This window comes from Chanodichthys erythropterus, chromosome 19, assembly GCF_024489055.1.
Source record: "Chanodichthys erythropterus isolate Z2021 chromosome 19, ASM2448905v1, whole genome shotgun sequence".
In the NCBI taxonomy this organism is placed as follows: Eukaryota; Metazoa; Chordata; class Actinopteri; order Cypriniformes; family Xenocyprididae; genus Chanodichthys; species Chanodichthys erythropterus.
Window position 1 is genome coordinate 23,099,242 of NC_090239.1, and position 13,022 is coordinate 23,112,263.

General features: G+C 34.6%; 1 protein-coding gene across 5 annotated transcripts in view; it reads right to left on the minus strand.

Annotated features, from left to right (window-relative positions):
- mprip (myosin phosphatase Rho interacting protein) overlaps positions 1-13,022 on the minus strand; it is a 63,019-nt gene that overhangs the window by 17,462 nt on the left and 32,535 nt on the right. For all 5 annotated transcript variants that reach the window (XM_067370164.1, XM_067370165.1, XM_067370167.1 and 2 more), the window contains exons 9-15: positions 12,121-12,228; positions 7,454-7,510; positions 4,148-4,216; positions 3,903-3,992; positions 2,615-2,724; positions 1,988-2,531; positions 1,760-1,897 (exon numbers count right to left, since the gene is read on the minus strand). In XM_067370164.1, the coding sequence (XP_067226265.1) occupies positions 1,760-1,897; positions 1,988-2,531; positions 2,615-2,724; positions 3,903-3,992; positions 4,148-4,216; positions 7,454-7,510; positions 12,121-12,228 (1,116 nt within the window). The remainder of the gene's footprint in view (positions 1-1,759; positions 1,898-1,987; positions 2,532-2,614; positions 2,725-3,902; positions 3,993-4,147; positions 4,217-7,453; positions 7,511-12,120; positions 12,229-13,022) is intronic.

Consider the following 13,022-nt stretch of genomic DNA (forward strand, 5'->3'; position numbering starts at 1 on the left):
GTGTGAAACGATGCCATGCTTATGATAAAATCACCCCATATTTGTTTTTAATACATAAAAGCTTTAACTTTGCTATACTGTAAACTGTTTAATCCCAAGTCAAAAGCAATTTTGAGTCCAAATTAAGCTCAGAAAACAATGCAACGCAATATTCTGAACAAAGCTAAAGACACACACACACACAAACGCACACACACATACTCTACAGCATACTGAAAAAGTCAAGAATAGGGTTAAAAATGAGATGAACGAATGGTTAAATATGAATAAAACATATCATGCACATTTGCCCTTTTCATATGCCAATGTTTATGTAGCACCTGTCTGCATTTTTAAATCATTTAACACCCTTAAGATATACTGATACTCAATGCTTTTGAGGAAATACAACAGATCTGGCACTGAAAACTCTTAAACTATTGCATAAATATCAGTGCTGTCAAAATTAGCGCATTGGATTCATTTTTCAGTTTAATCACATTAAAAATATTGAACGCAATTAACGCAGAATACATCATAATTTGGATAGTGTTACATTATATGATCACGCTCTTATTCACGCGAACATTCAAGCGCCACAGGACAAGCGAGAACACGCTGTCTGTGAATGTCGTGTCATGTGACTCGTGTGCACAGAAAGACGCGCAGTATCGAGTTCTTTCACGCTTGAACGAACAATAACACACAGAATTATGATGAAATGCTCATTTTGTGGAGTAGCAGTCTTAAATTAGTTAAATAACGTCTTAAATAGGGTGGGGACGAAATGAGATCTGCGTCATGTTCGGCAGCATCAGCTCTTAAAGTGACAGCAGCCTAATAAACCAGTTACTGTGATGATGTCATTAATGTTCATCAAAGAACTAAGATAACAGAAAACTGTAGCTTTAATAAGAATTAATCTATATTTAATTTATCATTTATGCAGTGAAGACTGTAAAGTGTTTTATTCTGTATATTTCTTTCCTGTTAGACAGGTAATTATGACATTTATTATAATGGGTTTATGTGAAGATTGTTTTAAGTTCACTTAAATTAAAGCCTTATAAATGTTGAAATTGATAGCTTTCAGTTATACTGTAATGCTGAATGTCTATAATTAATGTTTAAAAAAAAAATCAGTTTCATTAGTATCAGTGATACTGGCCTTCATTCATAAAAAGACGCCATTAAGCACATATTTAAGTCTTTAAGTTGTTTCTACATTAATTTAGAGAGTAACTGTGAAATAATTACAACATAAAAATAATAAAACTCCAACTACAATCTCAATTAATTACAGGAAATACATCTGATTAATTAGTATTTTAATTGATTGACAGCACTAATACATACTGCTAAAACATTTCAGGTGGTTAAAAAATGAAATCTTCCAAACAATACGCTTTAATTTCAAATGTGCATCATCGAGTATGAATGTATCTGGAAGGAACAGTAAGTTTTCATGCCATCATTGCATAATGATTAATTCACGTTCAACTAATGTTAATAACTGCTATGTTGAAACATGCAATAGAGCTTGCATGAAATTGACATTTTTAATGCTAAAACATGGCAAGAGGAATCTTAAGTAGAGGCAAAAAGAGAATAAGAAACAAATTGTTCGTTTACATGCAATGGTCTCTAGACATGCAAAGCACGCGTTTGCAGCTTCGATGATAAAGATGGAAGCCATGTGTTTGATTTTCTCCTAATAATGATACACAATGGAAAAGAGTCAGTCAATGCCTGAATGCATTATGAAAATCATGTGACGTACCGGTGAAATGTAACCAGCGCGGATCTGCTGTTCCCGCTCGAGAGCGTTTTTGAGCTGACCCTCCAGCTCCAGCTTGTGCCGATTGGAGTCCATTAACTGCTGGTGGCAGCTCTCCAGCTGAGCTTTCAGCTCCTCAACCTAACAACGCCCACAGCAGAGAAGTTATGACTTGAAACTACACATTTTTCAACTTTGCATGTCGGTGCACTGGATTTTGCATGCCCGTACCCCTTTTTTGTAGCTCTCAACGAGTTTCTCCAGCTCTGATGTGTCTCTGCTCTGATGGGTTGAGGGCAAAGGCACCCTCCTCTCCTCCCTGATGGGCGTCTTCTCCACCTGCTGCCAACGCTGCTCTATCTCGTCCTCCACTCTCTGCTGCCGCTCCACCGATGGGGGCGGAGCATCTACCTGGACCACGCCCCCACTCTCAAAGTCCATCTTCGCAGTGTCAGCAGCAGGAGCGTCGAAGGTTGAGCCGGTGACGCTCTCGTACCTCCTCCGGCGCTCCTCCCTCCTCTTGTTGCGCTCCGTCAGCTCGGCCTGGAAGGTGTCGGCCTCGTGCGCTCTCTGCTGGGCCAGAGCCTGGGCGATGGGGCGAAACTCGGCCCAGTCAAAGGTTTTGGACCTTCCTTCTCGCCTCCGTTCTCTCGCCCGGCTCTTCTTTAATCCACCTTCCCGCTCTACTGACGCTTCAGAGGACGGGGAGTCCTGAGTGATGTCAGGCCGGGCTAGACTCTCAAACGGTCCACAGGAGCCGTGCTCGTCCGTCAGGCTGGAAATAGTTTATAAACAACATATAAATATTTTAAAGACAAAAACCATTTCTGTTTCACTGCATCATGCGTAGGAACACACCTCGCAACATCTGGGGCGGTGGACGGCCGGACGTTTTTCATGACTGCTTGGATCCAGTTGCGCCGTATTCCTGCGGTCATGGCGGAGAGCGTGTGCACCGCCTCTTGAGTCTGGTGTGAACAAAAATTGAGCACAAAGATCAGAAGATCATTCTGCTTCATAAATATTTCAAAACCTTTGAAAATAATGAAACGAGTGTTTTCGCTTGAGCTCTAAAGAAATAAACATGCTCAAAGAACTGCACTATCTGTTCCTGCTGTGCTTGGATGCCAAAAAGAAGTTTTCAATTACAATTACAGAAAGAAGTACAATAATTAAAAACATCTTTATAACATGACATGCTATATATAAATATAATTAAAATAAAATAAAGTCAATAAATAAAGGCCATAAAATTAAATAAAAAGTCCACAAAATAAAACACAAAGTCAATAAATAAAGGCCATAAAATAAAAGTCCACAAAATAAAAATAAAATAAAAAGTCCATAAAATAAAATGGAAAGTCCATAAAACTAAAGGTAATAAAATAAAAAGCGTAAAAATAAAACAAAAAGTCAACAGCATAAAATACAAAGTCCTTAAAAAGTTAATAAAATAAAGTCCATAAAATAAAACAAAAAGACTACAAAATAAAATTAAAGTCCATAAAACAAAGTTAATAAAGTCCACAAAATAAAATAAAGCTCATAAAACAAAACGTTAATAAATAAACAGTAAAAAAAAAAGTAAAAAAAATAAAATAAAAAGTCCTTGAAATAAAAATGAAATAGAAAGCCCATAAAACAAAAAAGTAATAAAATAAGTCTAAAAAATAAATAAAATGTCCAAAAAATAAAATATATTTTATTTTGAGGACTTTTATTTAAAAGTCCTTAAAAAAAGTTAATAAAATAAAGTCCATAAAATATAAATTTAAAATAGAAGGTACATAAAATAATAAAGGTCCATAAATCAAATTTAATAAAATAAAGTCCATGAAATAAAATAAAATAGAAAGCTCATAAAACAAAAGGTTAATAAATAAATAAAAAATAATAAAATAAAATAAAAAATTCCTTGAAATAAAAAATAAAATCGAAAGCCCATAAAACAAAAGGTAATAAAATAAAAGTCTAAAAAAATGTATTTTATTTTGAAGACTTATTTAAAAGTCCTAATAAAAATTAATAAAATAAAGTCCAAAAAATAAAAAATAAAAAAGTCCATAAAACAAAGTTAATAAATAAAAAGTACAACAACAACAAAAAAAAAGAAAAAAAAAAAAAAAGAAGCTTTTCACAGACTTACATGAATCTGGAAGCCATAGTTCCGTTGAGCCTGATACTCTGTAACATTATAGCATGTACTGAGGTCAATCTCTCCGTCAAGATCAGATGCCTGTTGATATTAAAAATAAAAAACAAAGATTCAGTGAGAGAAATGTTCTCAATTACAGCAATCAGGCTGAAAAATCTGAGGAGAATGAAAAGATAAATGAACCAGCAATGTGTGCACACTGAACTTCTTCAGACACAAATAATACTGTGAATTACCTCTTCAGCGATAGAATCCTTGTAGTATCGAAGACTGTGATCTGTCAGCACAAACCAATACTTCTTCCACTAAAACAGAAAAGCATAAGAAAAAGACAGACAAGATATACGACACTAGAATAAATAACATATAATACACATAGAAATGAAATCTATCAGATCATTACACAGAGCCCTGGGTCCCAGATAACCCTGCATCAGTCTGATGTACAGGCAGGTTTTTAAGATATTTATCCTTCTTTAAAGACCATGTGAAAAAAGTTGAGAGGTTCTATCCTTTCAACTTCGACCTATTGAAGCAGTTCAATCAAAGTGTGCGATGGCCTTTAAACCGCATCAGTGCATGCTTTGAGTCATAACTTTGATCAACGTCATGTCAGAAAACAGCTTTCCATCTTCAGTAAATAAAGATGATGCATTTAAAACTAAGAACTTGCTCTGTAAACTTCAAACACAGAAGCCAATGTACATTTTTAACCACATTAAGCCAAGATTTAATAATATATAATACTGTAGGTATAATATACAATATGCTACACAATCCTAGTGATGCACCGCCATTGATGTAAAAACAATGACCAAACCTTTGACCTCAAAAGCTATTCAATGCTCATAGCAGAAATAAGGTGCATTTTGCTGAAAATATATACAATATATTAAATATTCATTACATTTTACTTAACCTGCTAGAGATATCTTCATTATGTAATGTAAGTTTGAATAAATATCATGAAAAAAGTTATTTTCTCCTTTTATTTTTGCTTTTTTACAGTTTAATTGTTTATATTACTATGGAAGCTTGTTTCGGCCACTGAATAAAAAAATAAATAAAAAAGTGACTTTTTATCCTGCAATTCTGACTTTTTTTTCAGAATTACGTTATAAAATAAAAAAGTCTGAATTGTGAGTTATAAAGTCTGAATTGCGAGTTATAAAGTCAGAGTTGAGAGATACAAAGTCGGAATTGCGAGATACAAAGTCGGAATTGCGAGATACAAAGTCGGAATTGCGAGATACAAAGTCGGAATTGCGAGATACAAAGTCGGAATTGCGAGATACAAAGTCGGAATTGCGAGATACAAAGTCGGAATTGCGAGATACAAAGTCGGAATTGCGAGATACAAAGTCGGAATTGCGAGATACAAAGTCGGAATTGCGAGATACAAAGTCGGAATTGCGAGATACAAAGTCGGAATTGCGAGATACAAAGTCTGAATTGCGAGTTATAAAGTCAGAGTTGAGAGATATAAAGTCTGAATTGCAAGTTATGAAGTCAGAATTGCGGGTTATAAAGTCAGAATTGCGAGTTATAAAGTCTGAATTGCGAGTTATAAAGTCAGAGTTGAGAGATAGAAAGTCAGAATTGCGAGATATAAAGTCTGAATTGCGAGTTATGAAGTCAGAATTGCGGGTTATAAAGTCAGAATTGCGAGATATAAAGTCTGAATTGCAAGTTATGAAGTCAGAATTGCGGGTTATAAAGTCAGAATTGCGAGATATAAAGTCTGAATTGCAAGTTATGAAGTCAGAATTGCGGGTTATAAAGTCAGAATTGCGAGTTATAAAGTCAGAATTGCGAGATATAAAGTCTGAATTGCAAGTTATGAAGTCAGAATTGCGGGTTATAAAGTCAGAATTGCGAGATATAAAGTCTGAATTGCAAGTTATGAAGTCAGAATTGCGAGATATAAAGTCTGAATTGCAAGTTATGAAGTCAGAATTGCGAGATATAAAGTCTGAATTGCAAGTTATGAAGTCAGAATTGCGAGATATAAAGTCAGAATTGCGAGATATAAAGTCTGAATTGCAAGTTATGAAGTCAGAATTGCGGGTTATAAAGTCAGAATTGCGAGTTATAAAGTCTGAATTGCGAGTTATAAAGTCAGAGTTGAGAGATAGAAAGTCTGAATTGCGAGATATATAGTCTGAATTGCGAGATATAAAGTCTGAATTGCGAGTTATAAAGTCGGAATTGCGAGTTATAAAGTCGGAATTGCGAGTTATAAAGTCGGAATTGCGAGTTATAAAGTCGGAATTGCGAGATATAAAGTCAGAATTGCGAGATATAAAGTCAGAATTGCGAGATATAAAGTCAGAATTGCGAGATATAAAGTCAGAATTGCGAGATATAAAGTCTGAATTGCGAGATATAAAGTCTGAATTGTGAGATATAAAGTCTGAATTGAGAGATATAAAGTCTGAATTGAGAGATATAAAGTCAGAATTGCGAGTTATAAAGTCAGAGTTGAGAGATATAAAGTCAGAGTTGAGAGATATAAAGTCTGAATTGCGAGATATAAAGTCAGAATTGCGAGATATAAAGTCAGAATTGCGAGATATAAAGTCAGAATTGCGAGATATAAAGTCAGAATTGCGAGATATAAAGTCAGAATTGCGAGTTATAAAGTCTGAATTGCGAGTTATAAAGTCAGAGTTGAGAGATATAAAGTCTGAATTGCGAGTTATAAAGTCTGAATTGCGAGATATAAAGTCTGAATTGCGAGATATAAAGTCTGAATTGCGAGATATAAAGTCTGAATTGCGAGATATAAAGTCTGAGTTGAGATATAAAGTCTGAATTGCGAGTTATAAAGTCTGAATTGCGAGATATAAAGTCTGAATTGCGAGTTATAAAGTCTGAATTGCGAGTTATAAAGTCTGAATTGCGAGATATAAAGTCTGAATTGCGAGTTATAAAGTCAGAATTGCGAGATATAAAGTCGGAATTGCGAGTTATAAAGTCAGAATTGCGAGATATAAAGTCTGAATTGCGAGATATAAAGTCTGAATTGCGAGATATAAAGTCAGAATTGCAAGAAAAAGTTGCAATTACCTTTTTCATTTTTTATTTAGCAGCGGAAACAAGCTTCCATATAATATATGGAATGTTATAATATAATATTACTACAACAACAACAAATTGGAGTAGAAACAATTAAAAAAAAAACAATAATATATAAAAAAACAACAAAAGGTAATAAACAGAAAACATATATAATAGTAAAATTAATAATACTACAATATCTTAATATTACTAAATAGTCTAAAGTTGAAAAATAGTCAAAAAGCATGTTTTTAGGAAATGTTATAAAAAAAGCAGTAATATTTACAATGTTGCTTTTATACAATTAATAATAGTTTTTAAATATATTATTATATCTCACAGGTAAAATCATTGTGAGGATACTCAATTTATCACCCAGCAGTTTCAGATTCATCATTTCATTTCTCAACACTATACATTTATGAGATACAATCGCTGAGAGATCCTTTTTGTTTATTGTTTACAAAGAAACACAAGCTTACCTGGCCTTGTTCATCAAGTTTCACCATCCAACCTTTCTTGAAGTTCAGCAGGTCTGGCTGTAATCCAAAAGGGAAGCAGTCATGAATATAAACAGATCGAGCTATTCGTGTCATATGAAGTGAGATCACACAGTCTCCATGCATGAGGAGCAGAGCAAATATCAGGTGTGCGGCGTGAAGTACTGAAACTACGACGAGCTTTCACTCGCCATCCAAAACCTACCGACAGGAGTCCAAGAGCTCACCTCGCTTTCAGACATTTCAGCAACAAACACAAACACAAAGCACTTTGGTTCTTTTACACTCTTGGGTGATAGAAACAGATGCAAGTCAAGGTGTTTTTCTGGACTACTTGACCTCACAGCCCATGACGGTAAGGGGGAAAACACACTCCACATGCCAGGTCTGATTCTCTTGAAGAACTCAAGTGCTCCACACAAAAGGAACAACACCACAGGCATTTGTGTATTGCGTCCAGGGAAAACAGGGTGTTAAGAGTGCTGGATGGAGCAACAAACACACACACACACTCTCAAACACATGCCATACACACACACTGAAAAGAGCAGGAGTGTACAATACTTGATTTATTTTACTTGATTACTATATTTAAGTATTATTTGGGGGCATTTGCACTTTACTCAAGTGCAATTTAAACGGACGACATGTACTTCTCCCTAATTACAGTAGGTTTTCTGCGTTATTTAGCCTAGCTGAACAACAGAGTGCAACAAATGTTCCGGAAGCGATATATATAGCACTGTTCTAGTGTTTATTGGATATTTTAATCCAAAAATCTTAAATACTGTGCCTTTAAGTATTATTCTCAAGTAGACGTGCCGATATTCGGTAATACGATATATCACGATAATGAATATGCACAATATTGTTATCGTGGGCACTTCAAAATACCGTGAATAATTATTACGAATTATTCACATTTTTATAATACATTTTAAGAATACTTTCCCCATCAACCGTATAAAATGCACAACACCGCTGTATGCTGCGTCAAATGGACACGCGCTCAGATGTAAACAAGCCCAGCATGCATGAGAAGCACATGGCGAAACGAGTGAAGGAGACGCGCTGAATGAAAGCAGAGGCCGCTAATGGAACAGCAGAAATGCAGCGGTTACCCCGGAAAGCATATTTAAAATACTTGAAATAGACTTTTTTGTATTCGCAATGTTGTTCATCACAGCACCAAATACTTAATGCTTTAAGATTTAATAGGCTATTTATTTTCAAACTTAAACATTTTTATATTTTAATCTGGACTACAACGTGCTATAATGACGGAAAATGTTCTGATTATTTGTTATTGTTCAGTAACACTTGAAATAAGGCTTCATTAGTTAACATGTTAAATCATTTTTATCAAACTGACATTGAAAAATACTTAAAGCATTTATTACTTTTAGTTAATGTTAATTTCTTAGTTAATGTTTTAATAACATTACTAAAATCAAAAGTTGTAACTATTATTTAATGGACCTGAGCTAAAACTAACAATGATCAGTTGTATTTTTTTTAACAAACATTAACAGAAAATAATACCTTCTTTAACTAATGTAGCTATCGCTCATTTTTAATCTTAATCCATTAACGAACATTAAATAATGAGACCTTATTGTAAAGTGTTTTTGCACTTTAATCTGTTTGAAACATTTCACTTTATAATTTGTGTACTGCGTTATTGTATTTAAATGTTCAGCTTTCTTTTTGTTATAAGAAAAATAGTTCTTAATCCAATTATAGTATGACAAAACTTTTTTTGCAGCTTATTTCAATATTGTGATAATACCGTATACCGTGATAAAAGCTTCAGCAATTATCGCAACATGAAAATTATTCTCAAGTACGTTTTACACCCCTGGATAAATCTGAACAAATTTGGGCCAAAACGAAGCTTGATTTGCATTTATTACTAGAGTTCGAAACAGCTTTCCAGAAAAGTTCGTTCTGGCTGGTAAACACTTCAGAACTACCATTGGTCTGTGGTGATGATGTAATATGTGGGTGTGGCTCTAAGGCTCCGCCTTCTTTAAGGTTAATTTCTTCTGTTCAGATGCAAGTAAAAACATGAACACACTGGAGAGATGCTTTATAGTAGAAACTGAAGCTGTAATTCTAATTGAAAGATACACGGTCATTGATTTTCATGTTTAATACTGTAAGAAAGCAATCTATTGTATAAAGCGCTGTATTAATAAACGTGACTAGAGTCTGAATTGCGGAGCTGCTGCCAACATCCACATCACTATGATCAGATGGTTTCTGAACTGCTGTTTACTCATTTTATGTTGTGTGTTTGTTATTGAGAGGAAAGTTGCAGCACATATTTACGTGTAAAATGTATTTCGAGATTCTTTTTATCCCTAAGCGAAGAACGAAAAAGAGCTTTGCCGTGAGTATATCAGGGCCTCAAGAGTTATGAAATGCAAAACGTATTCAGGCTACAGTGAAATAAAGTAGATGGAAAGGCCTCTGACTCACACACACTCACACAGGAACACATGGGAGGCAAGAGGACAGCAGTGGATGCAGGGAGGAGGTGAGGATGACCTGCGCAGGAGAGAGGAGAGCGCTACACCCCGCAGCAACAGGGGAGGAACAGGACGTCCACGGTCTTACAACAATAAAGTACACAAATACCACAGAGAAACAAGAGGGCGATCAGGATTAGTGTGGGTAGAGACACCAGCGCACATCATCCATTAGAAAAACTTTAAGGGTTTTTAGGTTTTAAAGGCTTTAAAGGTTTAAGGGTCAATGATATGTGTCCATGATAAAGGAAGCTTGTATTTAATGTAGTTTAAAGCATGTGCACCTGTTATTTTAGTATCACTGAGATACCATTATAGTTTTTATTATTATTATTTTTATATTTTTCATTTTCATTTTAGTTAACGTTTTTTTTTTCTTTTTTTTAATGTCTATATAGTTCTTGTTAACGCAGAGTGAACTAACAAATACTTTTAACAAAGGCTAATAAATGCTGTAAAAATATATTGCTCATTGTTAGTTAATGTTACTGTAATGCATTAATGTTAACAAATGTAAAATAACAGTGCCTTCCTTGTATTAACCCTTATTAAAGCAACTAAAGTTACTCAGTCGAGAGCAGTGTGCGATTTTCTCTTTATCTTTTGTTGTTTGAATTATCATTAATGACAGACAGCAGCAGGTTTATTAGGCTACTGTCACTTTAAGAACTAATTCACTGATCCAACTACGATTTTCTGTTTAAATGATTACATTTTTTGTGTGTATTTATCCTTTCAAGCACAAAAGTTCTCTTTTGCGTTACCAACTGGCAGCAAGAAGTGTGTCACTTTCAAAATTGAGATCGCCTTATTTTTACCCAATTTGCTTCAGAATAAATGTCAAGACATGGCGAATGTAGACCTGTGAAAAGAATCTTGATATCTTAAACTGTTGCCATGGCAACGCATCAATCTTTAATATTCGTTTTGGATGCTTTGGAGACTCTTGCATGCTTCAAATTGCATGAAACTCGACACACGTCAGAGATGACAGCCAATTGGGCAAAACCCTAGATGGAGAGGAGGGCCTCTATAGCTGCACCTTTTGACAAAGGTGTGTGTGTGTGTGTGTGTGTGTGTGTGTGTGGGGGGGGGGGGGGTTAGTTTTACCTACAGTCACCAACACGTACATATATTGTTCTCATCGAGCCGGACAACTTTCTATTTTACAGTCATTAGCTCCAACCAACAGGAAGTCAGACATTTTTGTTTGAATGTGATTTTTTTTCCTAATAATCAGGCTTTTAATTTTTAACTACTCCTCCTACAGGATTCATACGATTCACACCAAACTTTCAGAACATGGTGGCAAGACATAGATGTTAAACTGTGAACAGATATTGGTTCTCAAATGGTGTTGCCATGGCAAGTAGAAATAATAATTACAAAAAGGGAAACAGGAGGAGTCTCATATCTTGATATAATTCTTTTACATATGCCGGGGTTTGGACCCATCATCGCTGCTTGCAGCTATATTTTAAAATTGCTTTGTTTAAATTGGCAAAACGTGCAAATGCACGATAAACTTTTTTGTTGACAAAATTATTCGTCAACGAAATTATCACTGCACATGACGACATTTTACAACCTCAACTAACGTTACCTTGTCCAAAAAATGGTCAAATTATCTGATTTTTTACTTTTTGTCTCGACACACATTGCATATTGGTCTTTTGACAAAAGCTTCAATTTTAAAGCAGTTTTGCTCATTTTTTTCTAAGAAATAATACAAGTCTGTCAAGGCTTTTAAAACAAATAGGTGTTTGTGGCCTGTACAATACATAAAGTACATATGAGTGAGTTTTGGACAGTAGTGATCTCCATCTGACAATGAAGTCTCTGTAAATTGAGATGTTCTTCATATCATGCTGACTAAAATATTCCAAAACAGTAGTCCATCTTTTGCTTCAAAACATGCCAAATCCTGCTGCTGCTCTCTTTAACCTTTGAACCTCAGCGAACAACAGAGCCATTGTGAGGATTTGGAAGCGGTTCACCTCGCACACAATGTTCTCTGACTGAAACACTCCCTTCGGAAAACGTCCTGGAAGTGGCAGGACACACTTTCAAACGTCCAGCATTCTCTGCTGAATGAAGCTGTGAGAAGGTTTGGCTTACGGTCATGACTGATTCGGTGGTCCTGCGGTCCAGTGATTTGGCTCTTCTCAGAGGAGGCAGGGTGGAGTGATGGAAGTCTAAACCCTGTGCCGGGTCCATCTTCTGCTCCTGAACGACAAGAAAGAAACAGCAGGTTCACACTTTGAGAGGTTTTAGGCAAAGGCAACATCACTAACTAGTAAATGTCTCTTCTGCTCACCAAGGCTTCATTTATTCGAACAAAAATACAGTAAAAATTGTGAAATATTATTAGAATTTAAAATAACCGTTTTCTATGTGAATATATAGTAAAGTGTAATTTATTCTTGTGATCAAAGCTGAATTTTCAGCATCATTACTCCAGTCTTCAGTGTCACATGATCCTTCAAAAATCATTCTAATATGATGATTTGATACTCAATAAACATTACTGTCACTTTTGATCAATTTAATGCATCCTTAATGATTTAAGGATTAAAATTAATTTCTTTAAAAAAAAAAAATCGTAATGACCCTAAACTTTTGAAATTGAGCAGTAGACTACATCTGTATTAAGGCATTTAAAAATAAAATAATAAAAGGTATTTTACATTTAAGTTAATAAATTAGTGTTTCACAGGTTAACTTAAAGTGAGCATTAAATGATGATAAAAATCATCTAAACATGAAAATAGGGGAACAAATGAAAGCTTGTTTCCGTCACTGAATAAAAAAAAATAAAAAAAGGTAATTGTGACTTTTTATCTCATAATTCAGACTTTTTCCCCTCACAATTGTGAAATATAAACTCGCAATTGCAGATTATAAAGTCAGAATTGCGTGATTCTGAATTATTTTCACAGAATTGCAAGATATAAACTAAAAAAAGTCTGAATTCTGATTTTATAACACACAATTGCGATTGTTTATATTTCACAATTTTG